The 20,544-nt window shown below is 39.6% G+C and overlaps 1 protein-coding gene across 2 annotated transcripts in view; it reads left to right on the forward strand.

The window, feature by feature from the left end:
- The window catches only part of FARS2 (phenylalanyl-tRNA synthetase 2, mitochondrial), a 209,393-nt gene that overhangs the window by 23,838 nt on the left and 165,011 nt on the right, over positions 1–20,544 (forward strand). Inside the window, exons 2-3 of one of the 2 annotated variants that reach the window (XM_034429088.3) lie at positions 11,277–11,428; positions 18,172–18,804. In XM_034429088.3, coding sequence (XP_034284979.1) covers positions 18,190–18,804 — 615 coding nt within the window. In that variant the 5' untranslated portion in view covers positions 11,277–11,428; positions 18,172–18,189. The remainder of the gene's footprint in view (positions 1–11,276; positions 11,429–18,171; positions 18,805–20,544) is intronic. The other variant, XM_034429089.3, reaches the window with a different exon arrangement.

The following is a 20,544-nucleotide window of genomic DNA, read 5'->3' on the forward strand; positions in this document are numbered from 1 at the left end:
CTAAAATGAGCAGTTTCTGATAATTTTCCTTCTGTTGCAGGAATTCTGTATATGGGACTTTTCAGTGCTTGGTGAACAACTTGGCAGATCTTTTATTTTAGTCCTTTTAAGAATCTGATATATTGAGATCATTGCCCTAAAGTACTATGTTTTAAAAAACCAAACACCATGGTTTTCTGCTGTGAAACTTGTTACACAGAAGACCAATTGATGATGTAAATAATGTAGACATGAAACTGAGTACATGTGATAGAATGTTTAAAAGATCCTGGCAACACAGAGGAAGAAGCCCAATTATTACAATAAAGATTCCTGAATTCAGGCAAGGGGATAAATGTGAAAAAGAGACTCAGAGTAATGCTATCAGAATTATGGTAGATATAAGTTGATCTGGCAATTACGTTGGCAGACTTTCCAGCAATAAAGACCTTTCCAGAAATCCGGGTTGTTCTTGTTTTTTGAGTTTGTCTGCCTCAGAGAGCTTGATAATATGGTACAGAGCGGGAATCTGATCACTAATTGAATGCATATCAAATGCGTAGCATGCGAAAAACATACACAGTTTCAATCTGTAACATTACACACCATTTTTTCTAGTGCTTTCTTTAGCATTTAGGATGGCATCGATCGGACTAGTCTTACCTTTTCCTTTTTTATTGATGGGTTTCAAAACAAACTGGGTGCATAACTGTTTGTTTTTTAAGAATTTGTCTTGGGGCCCATAACAATGTTCTTGAAAATAATGACGGTGCTGCAACCACACTATGTTTTAGAGCGAGCGCGTGCTGCAAATTAATTTTTAAAATGTTATGTTCTAAAAATAATGACAATATATCAGGAGGAGCAACGAGATGAGTGAACCCCAAGGGAGATGTTTGTAGTCAAATTAATAGTTTTCCTATCATAATATTTTAGCTTACCTGGTCTTGCCTAGTGTATGGTAAAATGAGATAACCCTACACTTGCTGCCTGAGAGTTTTGGAAAAGCTAGAGTACAATGCACTTATGTATCTCAGTACTCATTGTTAACTGGTTCTCGGAGGCGGAATGAGTACCAAAAACAATGAGTACCAAACTAATTTTTCCGTAAGGAACAATGTAGTGAGTTACAAGGCAGCCAACACCGACAAGTTCCAGCTTATGCGCTGAGTATCAAACAAACAAAGAGTACTGGGACAAAAGTTTTGTGTCAAAATGTGTTGAGTACCAAATTTGATGAGTTTCATGGCAGTTGACTACCAAGATACGACTGTAGTTCTTCTTCCATGTCTAGATCAAACTTTAAACTGCTAAAATGAAGCCACCTTCTTAGCTTTGTTGTTGGCCAAAAATAAGGCATTATCAGTATTTCTGGTAGTAGTCAACATACCAGCTGATGGGCCAGGATCTGTGTCTCTGCATATTCACACAGCGTGTTGTTATCTGTAAAGAGCCTCCACTTCAGCATATTGGTTTTACACTGAGGCGCTCTAACACTAAACCTACAGTATTCAGGTTCCTCCAAGTAATATAAGGGAGGTCAGATCCTTTAGCCAGATCTTCCTTTAATATTATTCCTTGCTTGCTGGTCTCCATCTTTTAATTCAATTTTGTTCTTGTGTGCCTTCAAGAATGTGTGTTCTTGCCATAAAGCTGTTCTTAGTTTCGTAGATATCATCAGAAAATGTAAGCTGTTCCAAGTAAAGCTGCCTTATGAAATTAACAGGTGGTGATTTTATCAAGGCTGATGGTGTTCAAATGGTGCTCTAGATGTTTTGAGATTGCACCCAAGGCACTTATTACTATTTGGTTCTTTATTTGCTTTCTTTTGCCACAGTTGTTCTGTTCAAAGGTCTCTTTATTTTGTGATTTTTTCCATTTCTTTCTCTTTTATTCTACTGTCTGCAAATACTGTTACATACCCAGACTCTATTGTCTTTCGTATCAGTAGTAGAAGTTAAGTTCGAGGTGTTGTGTGACAATGTTTATCTGTTTGAATTCGAAAGATGCTAAGCTTGTCTATCGAAAGATTGGTAGTTCAGCGGTTCGAATCCCTAGCACTGCGTAACGGGATGAGCTCCTGTTACTTGTCCCAGATTCTGCCAACCTAGCAGTTCGAAAGCACGTAAAAAATGCAAGTAGAAAAAAATAGGGACCACCTTTGGTGGGAAAGTAACAGCGTTCTGTGCGCCTTTGGTGTTTAGTCATGCCGGCTACATGACCACGGAGACGTCTTTGGACAACGCTGGCTCTTTGGCTTAGAAACGGAGATGAGCACCACCTCCTAGAGACGGGAATGACTAACATATATGTGCGAGGGGGAACCTTTACCTTTACTTTAACTTCTTCATTTTCTATTAATTTGTCTATTTTGTGGATGCCACCAGTTCTTTAGCATTATTATTTTGCAGCTCTGAAAATTAAAGAGCAGGTCTCTCTTGGCATGGCCCTTGGCAATAAAATTTATTTATTTATTGTCTTATGTGTAGATTTATTGTGGCATTTCAGTAATTCAGTTTCTTCCCATAAGTCTTGTCTAGTAGCAGTTGATCAGTTTGCCATGATAGTGATAGGCCAGATTAGCATTCCTTTGAAAGCACTGTAAATATCATTTAACACCATTAACGTACTAAATGGGAGTGTCCATGGATTATTGCTTGGTATTTCCGGGGGTCCCGGTCCCATCTGATTTTTACTTGTTTATAGTTCTTTACCCATAGATGCATATATAACGAACACAGGGAAAGTGAAACTTAAAGCACTTGCATATCTATTTAATGCTTTTGCACTTCTCATCGGCTTGATAAGCATTTTAGAATATAAAATTGGTAGGTTGGTGATATGCAGAGCTTTATTTGGAAGTATGCCCAAAAGGAAAAAAGAAGTGGTAGAAACATTACTGTGGGAGTGTTAAGGAGCAATTTCACTATTTTGCAGTTAGATGTCCCCACGAGGACAAACATTTTATGAGCAGGCAAATCCTCTAATGATTTTCAATTTTTGTGGCATACTCTCTACATACTAAATGTGCCCATTAGCAAAAAAGCTTGCTTACTTCTAGATTAGAAAATCATGCAAATAATTATTCAATAATTATATTTTTGTAAAGCATTAGGTAAAAGCATTCTCAGGATTAATGCAAGATTGTATATCTGCATGTTGTTTCCCCATCATTCTTTTTTACTAGTCCAGCAGCAGAATGTTAAACTAGTGTCTCATTTTCTAAGCACAGAATTTAAAAAGTATGTAGTTAGATCTAAGAAGCAAACAAGTTAACGGCAGAATATAAAGTCAACCCCAATCTTGATTTTTGTTAACTATCTTTCTTAGGCTGATCTAGCTCATGTAAAGGTGACAAATTTTTGAAAAGCCTGGAGCTTTACCATTTTCAGTATTTTAATTAGATATAATACTCTTAATGCCACAATTATTTCTATTGTTTGAACATACCCTGTAAGATTTATTGGCTGCCAGGCTTCTAGTAGCATCCAGCAAACATATAGCCAGTCTAAAACACTCAGATCCTTTGTGATTATTCTTTAAGCTACTGTTTTCTCTAATTACCTCAGTTATGAGATCCAGAATTGGTATGAATAGGAGAAGGTTCAGTTCTAAAGTTGAATGATAGCAGGGATGTATCTGTTGCATTGTGCTTGGCATTGTGGCATTGTGTTAAGATAGAGACATAAAGTCACAGATGTGAACCTGCCACTTCCAGACATTTGTAATAATTCCAGATAATAGATGTAGACTTATGGGGTGGTGGAGGGCGGAGTCTACAAAATTAGTAGCATCTACCTTAAACCATTCTTCTATAGCAAAAGTGGTCTTTTCTTTCTTTTCCAGGTAGGGAATAAAAAAGATGTCTATAGTGGAAATATGCAAGAACTGTTATCTAGGCCTTTTTTTAAAGTCCTGTGTAATGAGATAATATCCAGAAGCAACTCAGACAGATGCCTCTCTGGTTCATTGAAGAAGAAGTAGGAGGAGACAGTATAGCACAAGGAGAGTTGTAAGATGCTATTATTACAGCCAAACTCAATAAAAGTAGCTTTAGCCTTCTGGTGGAGTTGATTTCCTGGTCTGGTCTATTGGGGCTGTCATTAACATACACAGCATTTGACAGAGTCTTTCTTTGAAAACTTCTTGTGCAATTGTTTCCGATCAGATACTGTGCATTTTGCCAATTTGGCAGCATATTTTATAGCTCAAGATTGCACAGTTTTAGAGAGCACCTTTAGTTAAGCTACTAGGAGGCAGTAGAAGACCCAAAGTGGTTTATTTTTTCCTGCTATTAACAAAAGTAGTCTTTTCCCATACTAAAACTATTTGTCATGGCATAGCGATGTGGCTTTCTGCCATTTTGAGATGGAAATATATAAGGTAAAGGTAAGGTAAAGATTCCCCTCGCACATATGTGCTAGGTGTTCCCGACTCTAGGGGGCGGTGCTCATCTCCATTTCAAAGCCGAAGAGCCAGCGCTATCCGAAGATGTCTCCATGGTCGTGTGGTTGGCATGACTGAACACTAAAGGTGCATGGAACGCTGTTACCTTCCCACCAAAGATGGTCTCTATTTTTCTACTTGCATTTTTTACGTGCTTTCAAACTGCTAGGTCGGCAGAATCTGGGACAAGTAAAAGGAGCTCACCCCGTTACGCGGCACTAGGGATTCAAACCGCTGAACTGCCGACCTTTACATCGACAAGCTCAGCGTCTTAGCCACTGAGCCACCGTATCCCTATTTGAATACATAGAGTAGTACAAACCCAAACATAGGCTTAATAAACAAATTACTCTCCTGGAAAAATGAAAACAGACATGTGCATTGCCAACCCACAAGATGCAGTCTTCAGACCCCTCCCAAATGTTATATAGCACTGTGGAAGGACAGACTATCTGAGTAGGTTAAAGGGCCATGTATGTCTTCCTCCTTTCTCTCCTTGGCCTTCCCTCATTGTCAGAACGACTAAGCTGCCAATCACCTCCCAACTGCCAGTTAAACAGAATCACTATGCAGCAGTGGTGAAATTTTTTTACTACCAGTTCTGTGGGCTTGGTGGGTGTGGCGTGGCATGGCTTGGCTTGGTGGGCATGGCTTGGTGGGCATGGCAGGGGAAGGATACTGCAAAATCTCCATTTCCTCCCCACTCCTGGGGGAAAGATATTGCAAAATCTCCATTCCTACCCTACTCTGGGGTGGCATTTGCCGGTTCTCCAAATTGATCAAAATTTCTGCTACCAGTTCTCCAGAACCTATGAGAACCTTCTGGATTTTACCCCTGCTGTGCAGGCAGGGGAGAATGAGACAAGGCAAGATGGCTGCCCAGAAGCTCTGCTGCCACAAACCTCTTGACAAAGGGACACAATAAATAGAATCAAAGCCCAGGAGTCAAATAAAGAGGCAAACTAAAAGATAGACTACCTTGATAAGAAGAGGTTACCAGAAAAGAAGCAGCAGCTGAGAAAACTGGGACACATAACTGCTTTATGTCTGCTGAGTCTTGATAATCTGGTTATTGGTGATTCAGAAAAAGAATCTATAGGGGCCCAAGCCATTTAAAGTTTTCACTTCACTTTCACACGAGCTGATTCACACACACATTTTTTTTTTGTTTTAGCCTAACTGAATCCAAAACAAGTCTTACTCCATGTATGAGCATTATAGGGGTGGGGGTGGGGGAAGCAGATCTATGAAGACAATCAACAAAATCTACATTGTGATACTAATACTGTGACTTAGATATTTGCATCAGACAAGGGGACACAATTATGCCTGGCGGGATTTGCATTATGATGCCTGCTTGGATATCATTTTGAAGCTGTCTCAATTTTCTGCAGACATCTGGGGCTACAAAGTCTTTTTTTTTAAATAGCAAAACTCAGAAGCCATGATTTGACTCCTAACTTCTTTTAAATTTGATTTACTATTACGCTTAAGCCTAAAATTTTCTATTTTATTTTGCAGATTCAGTCTTCATTATACAGTAAATCAGTTAGGGTTTTTGATTATTAGAATAACATAGCAGCATAAACAAATCTCAGAAGAATAATTACCTGGCTCCTTGCAAACAGGCATATTTCCTTCCAAATGATTAAAATAATTATTGCGAATGTATGTAATGCATGCCTGATTGAAGTTCAGGAAAATATGAAGTGCATGAAAGTAAATAGCAAATAGAAGTGTAAAGAGATAACAACATGAATGAAAAGAAGTTGCAACAGAGATCAACTATTGCAGACCAACTAACAGAAGAAAAGGAAAAACAAAAAGACCATAGAGCAGGGGTGAAATGCTCCCGGTTTAGACTGGATTGCCCGATCCACGAGCGATGGCGGTGGGTGGTTCGGAGAACCGGTAGCAGAAATCCCTGCCCCCCCATCCCCGCCCCACGAGCCACGCGCTCATCAGAGGCTTTATTTTTAAGGTTAAAAGCATTTTTTCTACAATTGCTTTTAAACTTAAAAAAAAAGCCTCTGGTGATCGTACGGCTCAGCTGGGATCGTCAGAGCCTTTTAAAAGCATTTTTTCTACAACCTCTTCGGCCAAAGAGGTTGTAGAAAAAATGCTTTTAAAAGTAAAAAAAAAAAAAAAAAGTTGGCCACGCCCACCCAGTCACATTACCCCCACCAAGCCACGCCCACAGACTGGTAGTAATAAATTTTACGTTTCACCACTGCCATAGAGTACCGTATTTTTCAGACTATAAGACCGAAAGCATTTTAAAAGTTAGATGTTGGGAAAGACTTCTAACAATTGTGAAATGATCATTGATATTTTTTGCATGGCCATTAAAGAAACATGAATGCAGAACTGGATGCGGAGGCAACAATATACAACAGTAGTCCTCGACTTATGACCAAATGCTTAACAACATTTAAAAATGCGTTGGAATACATGTTGGAATGTATTTTGTATTGCAACAACTACAGAAGTATTCAGCCAGTAGATGGCAGTATTTGTAAATTTGCTAGTTATAATCTATGATATATAGCATATTTTTCAGACTATAAGACGCTCCAGACTATAAGACGCACATTAGTTTTAGATGAGGCAAACAAGAAAAAAAAATCTGCCTCTGTCTCCGCCACCTGTTTGCCACCACCATGGCCTGTTCACCGTGGTCCATTTGCCAGCGTCCATTCACCACCGCCGCAGCCCATTCACTGTGACCCGCTTGCCGCAGCCCATTTACCGCCACCCATTTGCTGCTGCCACCATGGCCCATTTGCCATGGCCTGTTCGCCGCCTAGAACAGCTGATCGGCGCTGCACCAACCCCCCTTCCCCCACCGCAATATTCACTCTATAAGACGCACAGACATTTCCACCCACTTTTGGGTGGGGGAAAAGTGCATCTTATAGTCCGAAAAATACAGTACTCTTTGGTCTTTTTGTTCTAAGAAGAGTTTCCTGTTACAATTAAAACCATTAAACAGCAAGGCCCAAGGTGACTAAACTATTTGATTTGTAGGGCTATGGGACTATAAGGCAGAATTTCTAACACAATGGCCTCAGATAGGATGCTTTGCAGCCTGTAAACACTTCCAACTGTTGCAAAACATTACAGAGAGAGAGAGGGAGGGAGGGAGAGGAAGTGAGAGAGAGAGAGAGACACTGTGCAAGATCACATAATGACTGCAACCAGGAGTGCTGGAATTGCGGTCATTGAATAAAGCAGTCATGTGTCATCTTGTTTAATGACCGCTTTGCTCAGTGACTGAAATTCTGATTACTATTGTGGTCCTAAGTCAAGGATTACCTGTATTGTGGTTTACAGAGTCAGTTGTAAGCATAAATTATGCATATCAATGGGAGAGAGTTAAGTGTAGAGATGACTAGGCTCAGCCTGAGGGAGGGGTCAAGCACATCATCTGTTTGGAGTCCCTTCATACCCGTAAAAGAAGAAAACATGCCTATCCAAAAACACAAGGCTATATGGTATCAAAGCCAACTCCAGCCAGACTGGAAAATGTGGAGAGAACTCGTCCTATTTAGCTTATGGCATACAATGTCAGGGAAATCTGCACATACTAGTCACAATGCAGTCCTGACAGCTTAGATTGGCAGTTCATTCTGTTCAGCTCTTGCATGTCTATCCTTGGTGCACTGTGGGGAGATGAACTAGCTTTATACCAATTAACTAGCGGTACTTGGTTTGCTGGCTCTTTCGGGTTCCTCCACTGGTCTTGTTTTGCGTTGTAATGCCTCGTGTCCTATCAGATCCAGCACCAGTTTCCACTCTTCACATAATGCCTCTAGGTTTTTTCCCACCCAGTAGATAAAGTGGTACTCCTTTATCTACTCACAATATTACATGATTTTGAACTGCTTGGAGCTAAGGATCAAGTGATGGGAGCTTACTGCATCTCTCAGAGCTGGGCTCGAACAGCCAGAGTACAGAACATTTCTGGATGGCACTTCCAGCGTCGTTAAGCCTCTGGGCCACTGCGTCCATATCCTCCAGAAGTGGAATATACAAATCCCACTTATTAAGCTTCGGTCAGAATTAAAATGTGTCTACTGTTTTTGCACAATGCATAAACTTCCAGGCTCTCATTTACAATTAAAAGTTGAAAGAGATCTCATTTAATCATTGATCATAGTATATAGCACAGCTTCTTAACACTAATAATTCTGCCAAACCCTTGTTGGTTCACAGGGACTTCCAGGTGTCATTGAATACATCTAATAAAAATACCCAGGACATTGCATTGACCAACAGTGTGTCCAATCTGTCTTACAGTCTAATTACCCATTTTCTTCGTCAACCTTTCTTTGGTCTGAACTAACAGAAACTAATAAATTGATTTAGCTGTTGTCCTCTTCTCCATCCCTGGGGAAGACTGCAAGCTTGTAAGGGCTAGTCAGCTTCTCTCAATGAAGAAAAACAATTCTTTACACACCCCATGAGTCTTTAAATGGCTCAGCAATCATGGCTTTTTCTTTCTTCCTTACTCTGATTCTCTCCTCCAAACTATAGCCTAGTTTTAATATAATTTATTTTAAAATAAACACAACTTTTCTCTATATGACAGTGAGGAATTTAGTGAATTCAATGAAGGATCTCAGGCATTTCTGTTGTAAAGTGTGATGGGGTTGACTTCCTGCATCTTCTAACAAAGACGTGTACAGGTAGTCCTTGCTTGTTCAGTGACTGGAATTACTATGGTGCTGAAAAATAACTTCACAGACAATTTATAGCCATTTATGACCTTCACAGCATTCCTTAGTTATGTGATCACAGTTGCAGTCAGTATACATTATCCCATGCCTGACCTATTTTTTCAGCACAAACAGATTGGAGAGGAAAGGATTACAAGAGAGTAAGCTGTTTGCTCTTCTACTACAACAAAAACAATGTAATCATGCCAGCAGTGGGAAACAGTCAGGCAAAGGATAGATTGTCTACAGAAATCCCTTGCTTTCTCCCCCATTCAGAACATAGAGATTTGGAGAGAAAGGGATTTCAAGAAAATAAGTTGTTTGCATAGTGTACCTGCAACTCCCAGCCACAGGTTGCTGATCCAATTGCTTTCAAAGTATACAAGCAGGCAGTCAAGCATTCCAAAAGGCAGGGGAGTGGTTAGGAGGTAGAAAAAGCTGAAGGTGTAACTCAATGGTCTTGTCTCTTTCCAGCCAGAAAACACAGTCACAGGTATGTGATTTCCCGCTTAGTGACTGCTTTGCTTAATGACAGAGTTGCTAGTCCCAATTCTGGGTTGTTACAACCTACAAAATTGTTGAGGGCAGTATCTACATTCCAAAATTTCTGGTTTTTTCCTATTTTGATACTGTACATGTTCTTAGTGTTTTGCATATATTTTTTCAGTAGTCTTTCCTAGCTTTATGCCATTTATATGATTTCTAGAATTATAGAAGTCAGGGGTGGCTTACAATCCAGACAGGAGGCTATCTACAGTTAACCACTACAGTTGTGACTGAAGTGAGAATTTTCTGACTGTTCACATGTATATATTCAGAGTTGATTTTTTATTTAACTGAACTCCAAAAAAGAATTCCGGATGACATGATGATGATGATAATGATAATTTTATAAAATGAGTAGACAACCTGGTACTCTATGTTGTTTTGATAATTCATCTTCACAATTTTCTGCCCTTGGCCAAGCTAGCTAGAGTTGATGGAAATTGAAATTGAAAACATCTGAGTGGCTTCAGGAATGCTTATCCTTTTAATAGATATTTTATGGCACAGTACTACTTAGCTATGCAAGATATGCATGTTTCATATGAGCATAATGAGTTCTGTCTTTCTTTTATATTCCTCCAAACGTGTTTAAGGTGGTTAAATATAAAATGAGTCAGAATTGTAATTATACAAATTAATGTAACACATTTTATAAAAGCATATTTGCTTGAGAATATCTTTGCCTACCAATAGAAGGAAGTTGGAAAGATCTTAATTGAGAAGGCATTCTCTCACATTTCATAAAATGTGATAGTATTGCTAATAGGATCAGGAGAAGAATCTTGTTCAAAATCTTAAGGCTAGGCAAGTTCATAAGGGAAAATAGTCCCTGCATTACTTTACTAGCCGTATATAATACCTAGTTGTTGTGGCCTGTCGGTCGCCGGCCCCTCCAACAGCCAAATCAGATGAGGCAGCGGCGTGGGAGTCAGGGCCAGCATCAAGGCAACCTGAGAGCTTTGAGGGGGAAGAGGGAATGGAGTTATCAGAGATAGAGATAAAGGCAGAGCCTGGGCCATCCATCAGCCCTCAGATGGAGAGTCAACAGCCTCCAGGTCTGGAGGTGGCTGATGAGGAAGAGGAGGAACAGCTGGGTCCAGTACCTGACGCGCGGATGCGCAAAAGGCAGAGGAGAGGAGAGCAGTGGAAATATATGGACCAATCATTGGGACAGAAGAGCCACTGCTGCTAGCGAAGCCCCATCCTAGCTCTGGGGATAAAAGGCAGGGGGCATTAATAGGTATGGCAGACAACTATTCATCTCCATGCCAGATAGACTTGTTAGCCTGCTGTGTGAGAGAGAGACTTTTGCTGGGGCTGCTGGTGCTCATAATAAAGGAATCATTGATTTAACTACAGAGGGTTTGTTGTGTTTGGGAGCCGGGTCAGAACACTAATGTTGCATCCAAAAATAAAACTAGTAATCAGTAAATCTGTTTTAATGAGCTTGCTGCAAAGTCAATATTCATGTTTTGATCCCAGTTAGCAGTTTAGCTGCAGCACTCTGAAAAATTCCTAAACAATTTTCAAATGTGGTGCCGCATAGAGTGCATCAGTATAACTCAAAGCATTGTTTTCATTTTACAGGTGAGAACCCAATGTTGAAAAACAGCAACCTGGCCAAGATCACTTTGCAAATCTCCAAAAAATAACATAGTGTATGCAGGCAATTTGACCGGAGTTCAATGGGACTTGCATCCAAGATAGCAGAAGCAAAACTAAGCCTTTCATATCACTAGGTAAGCATTCTAGTGACTAAATTATATTAACTAAGAGATATTCTTTTATGTTGTTCAGTACCATATTAAAGAATCCCCTGCTATTGAATTGTGGCAACTAAAGAAGCCCAGGTGTTCAGAAAATTCAGAATATTTTTCCTATTCTACAATTAATGGGAATTGCCAAGGAAAGTCACAACAATAATTATGAGAAATTAAAAAAAAAACCTATTTCTTTTTAGAAACATTAAAGCAGAAAAAAGTTAATGATCACTGATATCCTTTTTTAACGTTTATAGCATACTTTATACTGTCAATGGCTAAATAAATTACTGCATCTTCAAAGCCAGCAATATATTAGTCTGACAGTATGCTAGCATGCAGTTTTGACTGACTGAAGAAATCACAAAAAGACATAACTTATGTATGCTTAGCAATCTTGGTAGTGTAAAAATTCTTATGGGGCTGTTAGTACTGAGCGTGTGGACAACTGCTCTCCCCTCTCAAATTCTTCACACCCATGTTATCCTATTTGGTGCTTAGGGATATTAAGTAAATACATCATTTTGGCATATCTTGGGTGATTTGCAGATTTTTCCAAACAAACTGGAAAGAGGCTTACTAGAACTGCAATTGAAATGGGCATATAATGTAATGAGTATTGTACTTAAATTTTAAAAAATCCCTAATTTTCCTGAAGGCGTGAAAAAAGAGGTGATTATTTGGGTTCATAAATGTTCCTTATATCAAAGCATTATCATTTGCTCATTTTCAGATATTAAATTTTAATGACTTGGAGCATTATGGCTCATTTACATAACTTTATAAATCTGAATCATCGCTTGCACAAAGTTTACATTTGTCTACGAAAATCTGGTTGCAGCTGGGATTTTCCTTAAGGTCATGAAATACTAGCCAATAACAATGTATCTTTGTGATTGAAGTTTTAACTAGACAGTGTTGAAATGCCCATCATTCTCAAAGATGGGGCTATTTAAGCTAGTGAGTGTAGAACATTTATCAGATTGATGGATCTTACTTTTTCTGTTTTCTGTGTGAATTCTGTATGTTTTTCTGTTTTCTGTGGGAATTATATATGCCGATTCCAGTCCCTTTAGGGAGGAAAGAAGAATTTTAAAACTGTAGATATAAAGCAGTCTGTCTTTACTCTGTCATTCGGAAGCCATGGGTAGATAGAACTTTTTGGCACCGAATGCCGAAACGGGAGCGCACGCACACACGGGGGACTGCCAGAAACCAAAAGAGCAGCTCCCTGGCACACGCACGGGGGAGAAACAGAAACTGGAAGAGCAGCCAGGGAGCTGCTCTTCTGGTTTCCGGTGCGCCTGCGTATTGTTGTGACCCAGGCCCAAGTGGGTAGTAATCGATGCAAACAGTTCCAAAACAAACAGACTTTATTAGATCAGCTGAGAATTAACTCATTCTCAGTGTAGTCCAAACTAAATTAAAACAAACTCTTCATAACACAAATTCTTCATCTAATCACTAATCTTGGTATAATTAGGCAAATTGCCAAAGGCTTCTCTTGGCAAAAGTTCAAAAGCAGAAGACGCCGGCAAGAGATAAGTGCAGCAAGACTATCAACGTTGTTTTCCGACAAAGAGCCCAAGTCTTATGGGAGGGGCCAATCATCTCTTGGCCCTACTCCCGAGTCGTCCTCTTTGCTTTAGCTGCTCTTGCCTTCTGGCAGCTCTTGTCATATGTGCACTAGAAACAGGCTCCTCCTGTACCTCTGCCTCTCTACTGTCAGCCTCTGGAGGCTCTGGAGTCCACACATCACTCCCCGATAGCCCTGGCCCCATCTCTGCCTCCGATGCAGAGCCCTCAGCCGGGTCTTCCCCAGCCTCCAGGACTGGCCCATGTTCTTCCTCAGCCTCATCGCTGTCCGACTCCGCTGCCAGCTCCACAGGCTGTTGGTGAACCACAACACTTATGCGAAAACCAGTTGGTCAGCATGCATGTATGCGCCGGAACCCTGAAGAGCAATGGGCAACGGCTGACATGCCCGGAGAGATGGCTCTGCTTGCCACTTTCAGCATGCGTGCCGTAGGTTTGCCATCACGGCCTTAGTTGATTTAAACCTGATTAATTGTGTGCTAAGCATGACTGAACCCTTTGGCAATATTCCTCTCTGGTGGATGCATCCTACTGCCTCCCCTCTTTTTATGTTTTTTGCCTTTTTTATTTTTTTGCCTTTTTAAAATCTGTTGATAGCTATAGCTATAACTTAGCTAATAGTCATCTGGAACTCTATATTTTAACCTCACCTTTCAATAATTGAGGAGTCTTTGATCCAAATCCTAAATGTATTAAACTTCATTCTTTTCATTAAAAAAGAAATAGAGGTGTTTTTTTTTCTTAATAGAAATTTGGTTTGACTTTTTAAGGCAGTGATAGTTTTGATACTTTAAAAACAAATAAACACCTAGAATCTTAAAAATGGCTGTCAGGCTGGTTTATATAAAAACCAGTAAAATAAAATAAAATATGATGTGATAATTAAAAATACCCATCAGTTTAAACAAGTTCAGACTTGGAACAGTAAAAAACAAAAGCAAGGCATTTTTAACTCCTGGGAGAGTGAAAAGTTCTGGCATTAATAAAGAATAGCAGATAGCTGATTGTCCCCCTCAAAAGAAATTCTATAAATTAGATATAAGCTATACAAAGGGAAGGTTGCCTCTCTATTTTTTGTCATTAATAATTTCACATGGTTTACAGAGAAAAGCAGATTATTTTAATGAGCAGACAATTAACATGGGGATAGGTATCTCTTTAACTTACCATATCACATTGCATAGAGCTTTAAAAGCAAGCATTAATTTATTGGTTTGAAAATTATTGTAAGTAGTGACACACAGTGGATTAAGTTGACCAAATGCGATCTGTCTGGCCAAGTTAAAGTTTAAGCCTCGGGTAAAGTGTATAAGTCACTGCTTCAGAAAACATAGTGACAGCACGAAGTTAAATCTAGGGCCATTTCATAATACGGACATGATCCATTAGGAGGACTTGAGATATTCTAGAATACGTTGAACACAATCTTCTTGGACAGATGATCCACCTATTTTGTCAGGATTGATCAGTATTATCTGTCACTCAAAACATCATTAGTTCCATACTTTGGTCCCTTTACATAATTTATATGGAAGCAGGAAGTGTGTTTTCTTGCTTTGCTTCTCCTTATCTCAGCTTTTCAGTTACAATGCATTTCTATCAAGCAAGTTTGCCTTCCTTGGCCTTGTTTCAAAATAAGTAAAGCAATGGTGGAACGGAAGGAAAACATGCAACATTGAGGGTCTGGGCTGTGAATTAAAAAAAGTAGAAAGGATGATATAAGAAAAATTTTAATATAAGTTATCCCCACATCTAAGAAAATAAATTCTAAGGGAGAATATAATTTCTATTTAAGAACTAATAAGGGAGAATATGTGTACCTCAGGGTTGACATGAGGGTCCTTGGTGCCCTCTGAGCTTGCTTGTTTTTTTTGTAGACATTTCATTACCCAAACTAAGTAGCATAATCAGTGCTACTAGTTACTAACACCAATGATGTTACCTAGTTTGGGTAATGAAAGAAAACAAGCAAGCTCAGAGGGCACCAAGGGCCCCTTCTATTTAAGAACCCAAAGTTTATCTTTTTGGCATGGTGAGGATGAGCTTTTAAAATATACTTATTCATCCCTATTATAAATTTAGAAGATTTATGGTATTTCTAACCAAATAAATACTGCTTTGCCACAGGAAGCAAAATGTAGGGGGTAGAAGAAGACTTTTTCTCCCCCAGGTTGTATCATTCGTCTCCTGTCCAAGAGTAGAAATAGAAACTATTTAGGTAGTGTCCAAGGATACAGCTCTCTGATAAATGCAGTTATTGCAAGAACTAAAAACACTGTTAAGAGGAAACCTAACAATTGTCAAGGGGAAGATACAAGCCTTATTTATAGTGGAAGCTATTATTTGATTCTTCTGCCTTTTTCTCCTTGCTAGATCTAGTTCTTAACACAATATACCACAGGATGTAGTAATCTTTTGTCTTCCAACTAGGATGGCTTTAATGTAAGATTCAACAAATACACAAAGGAAAAGCTGTTAGTTGTTATTGCTATAGATTATCTCATGGATTATATATATCTCCAGATAACAGTGGAGTGGGAAACTGTACTTTTGTGTGTTTTGGAGTTTCTCACACCCATCAGATTTTCAACCATGGAAAGAGAATGTTGGAATTCTCAACTTGGTGTCTCCAACTCCATTTAACTACAAATTCCAAGATTTCTATCCAATATGACTTTTGGCATGATCCCATTGGGCTTTTCTTATGTGTGCACTACATTTCCTAGGCATATCAATTTCTGTGTAGTTTAAAGAATGTAGCATCAAAATTAGTAAATAGCAATAGCACTTAGACTTATGTAGTGCTTTATAGCCTCTCTAAGCTGTTTACAGAGTCAGCATATTGCCCCCAACAATCTGTGTCCTCATTTTACCAACCCTGGAAGGATGGAAGGTTGAGTCAACCTTGAGCCAGCCGGAACAAACTCCTGACTGTGGGCAGAGTCAGATTGCAATACTGCAGTCTAACCACTGGGCCACCACGGCTCCTAAAGAATGAGAATTCTTTTGTAAGACTCTCTTTTGGGAAACTAAACCAGTGTATTTTCCCAGAAATAACTCGGTGGTAATTATTAATGTAATTTATGGTGTCTTAAGAATGTCAGTTTTCATGATGCTGAGATTTTTCAGAAATTTGGCAGGTCTCAGAAGACTGTACATGACTCATAAATCATTTGTCACATAGTTATGTTTCATTTTAATCAGACTGTATTTAAACCTCAATGTTGCATCCTCTGGATTTCTTAAATAACAATACTAGTGTTGTTCTGAGATGATGGGAATTTGCAACCCAATATATTTAGAGAACACCAGCTAGTCGAATACTGATTTAGAGAGTCTAATATAGCATTAACTACAATATTTACAGCATTACACCCACACACCTTTTCTATGCTAAATAGAATATATAGTTCCCAAGTTGCTAAGCAGCTTGGTAACTGCCCAGTTTTAGTATATTTATCATATGTTTATTATTTTGTTTTTAACATTTGTTATACTAGTGGAAATTCTTTGCTCACATAGAGGTTGAGCAGATGACAAACACAGGCGGACATGCTTTGGTAGCATTTTGATCTTGTATACAAGATCAGTTTAGGAAATAGAGTAAGTTGGCTGATGCAATTTTTGCTAGCTTTAGTTTCCTGAAAAAAAATTCTATATGGAATATTTCAAAACATACCGTGTTTCTTCGAAAATATGAGGTGGTGAGCGCATGTTTGCTGATGGTGCCTGGCAGCAGCCGCAGCCTGTGCAACACAGGTGAATTGAATACCTGTGCAAGCAGACAGAGACAGAAGCGCAAGGCAGGTGATCCGGATGCGCTGGATGGGGTGCGGGAAAGCCAAGCAGCAGTGGGCTGGAGGGCCAGCTGGCTGCGGGAGGCTTGTCTTTGCATGGCAACACCGGCAGCAGACAGAGGCAGAAGCACGGGGGAGAGACAAGTGTTGGAGATGCACCGCGCAAGCTGCGGGAAAGCCGAGCAGCAATGGGCCGGAGTCGTGGGCAATTGCAGGAGGCTCGTCTTTGTGCAGTGGTGACTGTCACTTCGTGCAGTGACACCGGCAGAGGCAGAGGTGTGGGGGAGAAGCAGTGATCTGGATGTGCAGGCCGTGGGAAAGCCGATCAGCGTTGGGACAGAGCAGTGGGTGGCCGCAATAGGCTCATCTTTGCACCTCTTGGCTTGCCTGTAACACGCATGGTGCACCGGGATTATCCGCCTTCCACTCGGCATGTTGGGATTGCCTGCCTTCTGCTCTGTGCCTTCCACTCTGCACTCAGACAGAGTGCGCTGACAGAGGGACCGGCAGGCTGCAGCTGCTGCTGGATACCATTGGTCCCCATACGCTTACAACCTCTTGTGTGTGTGCTGGGGGTGGGGTGCCCAACTGTGCTGATCACCCTGAAATCGTGTTTCCCTGAAAATAAGCCATCATGCTTATTTTGGGGCCCAAAAGAAAATAAGACTGGATTTTATTTTCAAAGAAACACAGTAACTGTTTGTAAACTTGACAAGGAGGCATCAAAGAATGGGAAGAAAACGTTGCAGAAGTGTAGATCTTAGTAAATATCTAAAAATACCTTTCTGGTCTTGAATTGATCTTTTTCAGTATCACAAATGTGTTAAGTCATATTATTAAGGCCACATGAAATTTGTCCCTCTGGCACTAGAGTAAAAGTTTGAAAAGCCTATTTTGAAACAGGAGTTTCTTATTTACCAGTTTAGATTTCAATTGTAAATACAGTTGTTTGGAAGTTGTAATGGAACTATTTCATAAACTTCTCTTTGGGATTGAATGAGCTAAAGTTTAGCTATTTTATGGAAAATACTTTTTCCAAGAGCCATGGTGCTGCAATGGTTAGAATGCAGTATTGTAGGTTAACTCTGTTCACATTGCCAGGAGTTCGATTCTTTAGATCCTGACTGGCTCAAGGTTGACTCAACCTTCCATCCTTCCGAGGTCACTAAAATGAGGACCCAGATTGTTGGGGGCAATATGCTGACTCTGTAAACCCCTTAGAGAGGGCTGTAAAACACTGGTAAGCAGTATATAAGCCTAAGTGCTATTACTATTTTCATTTTTATATTGCAGGAAATAATAGTCTGTTTGATTTTCTCCTACTAACAGCACAAGAAGGACACTCTAATGGCTACATCCAGAAATGTAATACAAGTGATCCATTGCATCAAAGTGGTTTTACCATGGGGACTTCAGATAAAAAGACCTGCCAGTTTTAGCCATGCCTGCTATAAAAATATATCGTCAGATTTTGCTGCCAGAGCCCTTCCTGCAAATGCAGTGGAACTTCTTGGCCATACGTATCTCTCAGATAACTACAGTAATGTTACCAAGAAAATTATTTCCAAGGTGGGGAAAAACTTGCACAACCAAAGGAATCATCCTTTGTGGTTGATTAAGGAACGTGTGAAAAACCACTTCTACAAGCAGTACTTGGTACGTTCTCGGAACCCACTGTTTTCCGTCTATGATGATTTGTCTCCTGTGGTCACAGTAGAACAAAACTTTGATAGACTGCTTATTCCACAAGACCATCCGAGCAGGAAGAAAGGGGATAACTATTACTTAAATCATACACACATGCTAAGAGCTCATACATCTGCCCACCAATGGGATTTGATACATGCTGGACTTGATGCATTTTTAGTTGCGGGAGATGTTTATCGTCGTGATCAGGTTGATAGCACCCATTATCCAATCTTCCATCAAATGGAAGGAGTACGACTCTTCTCCAGCCATGAAGTAAGTCTGATTTTTCTCTGATCATTAAGATAAACTTGAATTAAAATATTTTCTAGAAAAGCTTTCTCCAGTTTTACAATCTATCGGTTTTACCCTCTCAACTAATACCCAGATTTGGCTTTAGATTTTATATGTTTACCGCAGAGTTAGAACTACATTCATAGTTTAATACTGTATGCAGGTTATAAACTTCAAATGCATGTGTGAAGTTAGGAGTAGGTGACCTTTGGTGTTCCTTAAATGCTTCTAAACTGCACCTCCTATAAATTTAGGCCAGGATAGCCATGATGAGGAACCAAATTGGATAAGATTTGGTTATCCAAGTATTGTTGGATAAGAGCCAACAATACTTGGAAGGCTAAAAGTCTTCTACCCCAGAATTAGAACTACATTTATATTTTAATATTGTATGCAAATGCTATATGAGAAATAACTTTCTCAGCAATGGAAAACATGGAATGTACAGTATTTGATATACAAGGGGCTGACTGCTCTGATAATCAGCTTCTGTCTTGTGACAAAACCATTACATAGAAAATTACATTGGCTGTGCTTATAATATGATTTGTTTCTTGGAGGACAAATATTTTTCCTCCTTATTAATTTCTTTAATAGAATCATGCAGTGATTTTGGCTTGATTAGCGACATTTGCATGAAACATGTACTCCTGGATCATATAGTCCTAATAGTTTATGCCAAGGAAATGTTCATAGAGTCTCTCATTTTGTCTTATTTCCAAATTCATTCATTAGATGACTTTTCTCCTGAGAGTGATTGAGTTATTATTGCTGTATATTAACATCTGATGTTTTCTGAGGCAATTTTGTTAAGCACTTTGCTGGGCAAATACATTTTTTTAAAAAAAGAGGATTGCACAATTTACAGTTTATAATTATATTGCTGCTGTTTGGGTTTTGAAAAGTAAATCGAGGGATTCAACTTGCTACAGGAATTATTGGAAACATTTAAAATGTACAACTCTTATTTTATATTAAGACCCTCCGCTTTCTCTCTTGATTATTTGAGGTTTGGAACACCAAATTGGTCTAGTAAGTGGAGTGACTTTTCCTTTTTTAGAGATAAGAAATACACAGTGATGTGATCCACTTGGCAAAACGTTACAAAGGTTTAAAACATAACAAAAACTAAGTTTGACCAGTGACTAAAGCTTCCTGGGTGAGAAATAATGGAGGGTAGTTAATGTCCTATTTTAGATTTCTTAAAGCATTTGATCAACTATTGTTGATGAAAGCTTACTATATGGGTTGTCCATCTTTTATTGTGTAATTCTTATGAGAGGCATTCCTAAAAGTTACAAAGGTATCTTAGCCATAGAGGCTTGTAGTTAGAATTGAAAAGTAAAATTTTGATGCATACCCAGAAGTTTCTGGACATTAACTATTGTCCTCATATCCTCTTTGGATCTTGAGCTATCATGATCAAGCATGTCTTTAGTGTATTATCATGATCTAGGAGTCTCTGGAGGCTGGGGACAGCAACTTCCTGTCCAACTGGAAGTTGGGAAATGGGCCATTTCGAGCCTCCGGAGGGCCTCCGAGGGGTCGGGGAAAGCTGTTTTCGCCCTTCCCAGATGCATAGAGAGGATCTGGAGCCAGGTGAGAAAGAAAAACGGGCAGGGTGGGGCACATAGAATTATGGGTGTGGGCATGCGCGTGAACCTCCCCTGACCCCCCCTTCCTGGCATGCAATGGCAAAAAGGTTAGCCATCACTGACCTAG

Source organism: Pantherophis guttatus, chromosome 3, assembly GCF_059756535.1.
Source record: "Pantherophis guttatus breed Tessera chromosome 3, ASM5975653v1, whole genome shotgun sequence".
Taxonomy (NCBI): Eukaryota; Metazoa; Chordata; class Lepidosauria; order Squamata; family Colubridae; genus Pantherophis; species Pantherophis guttatus.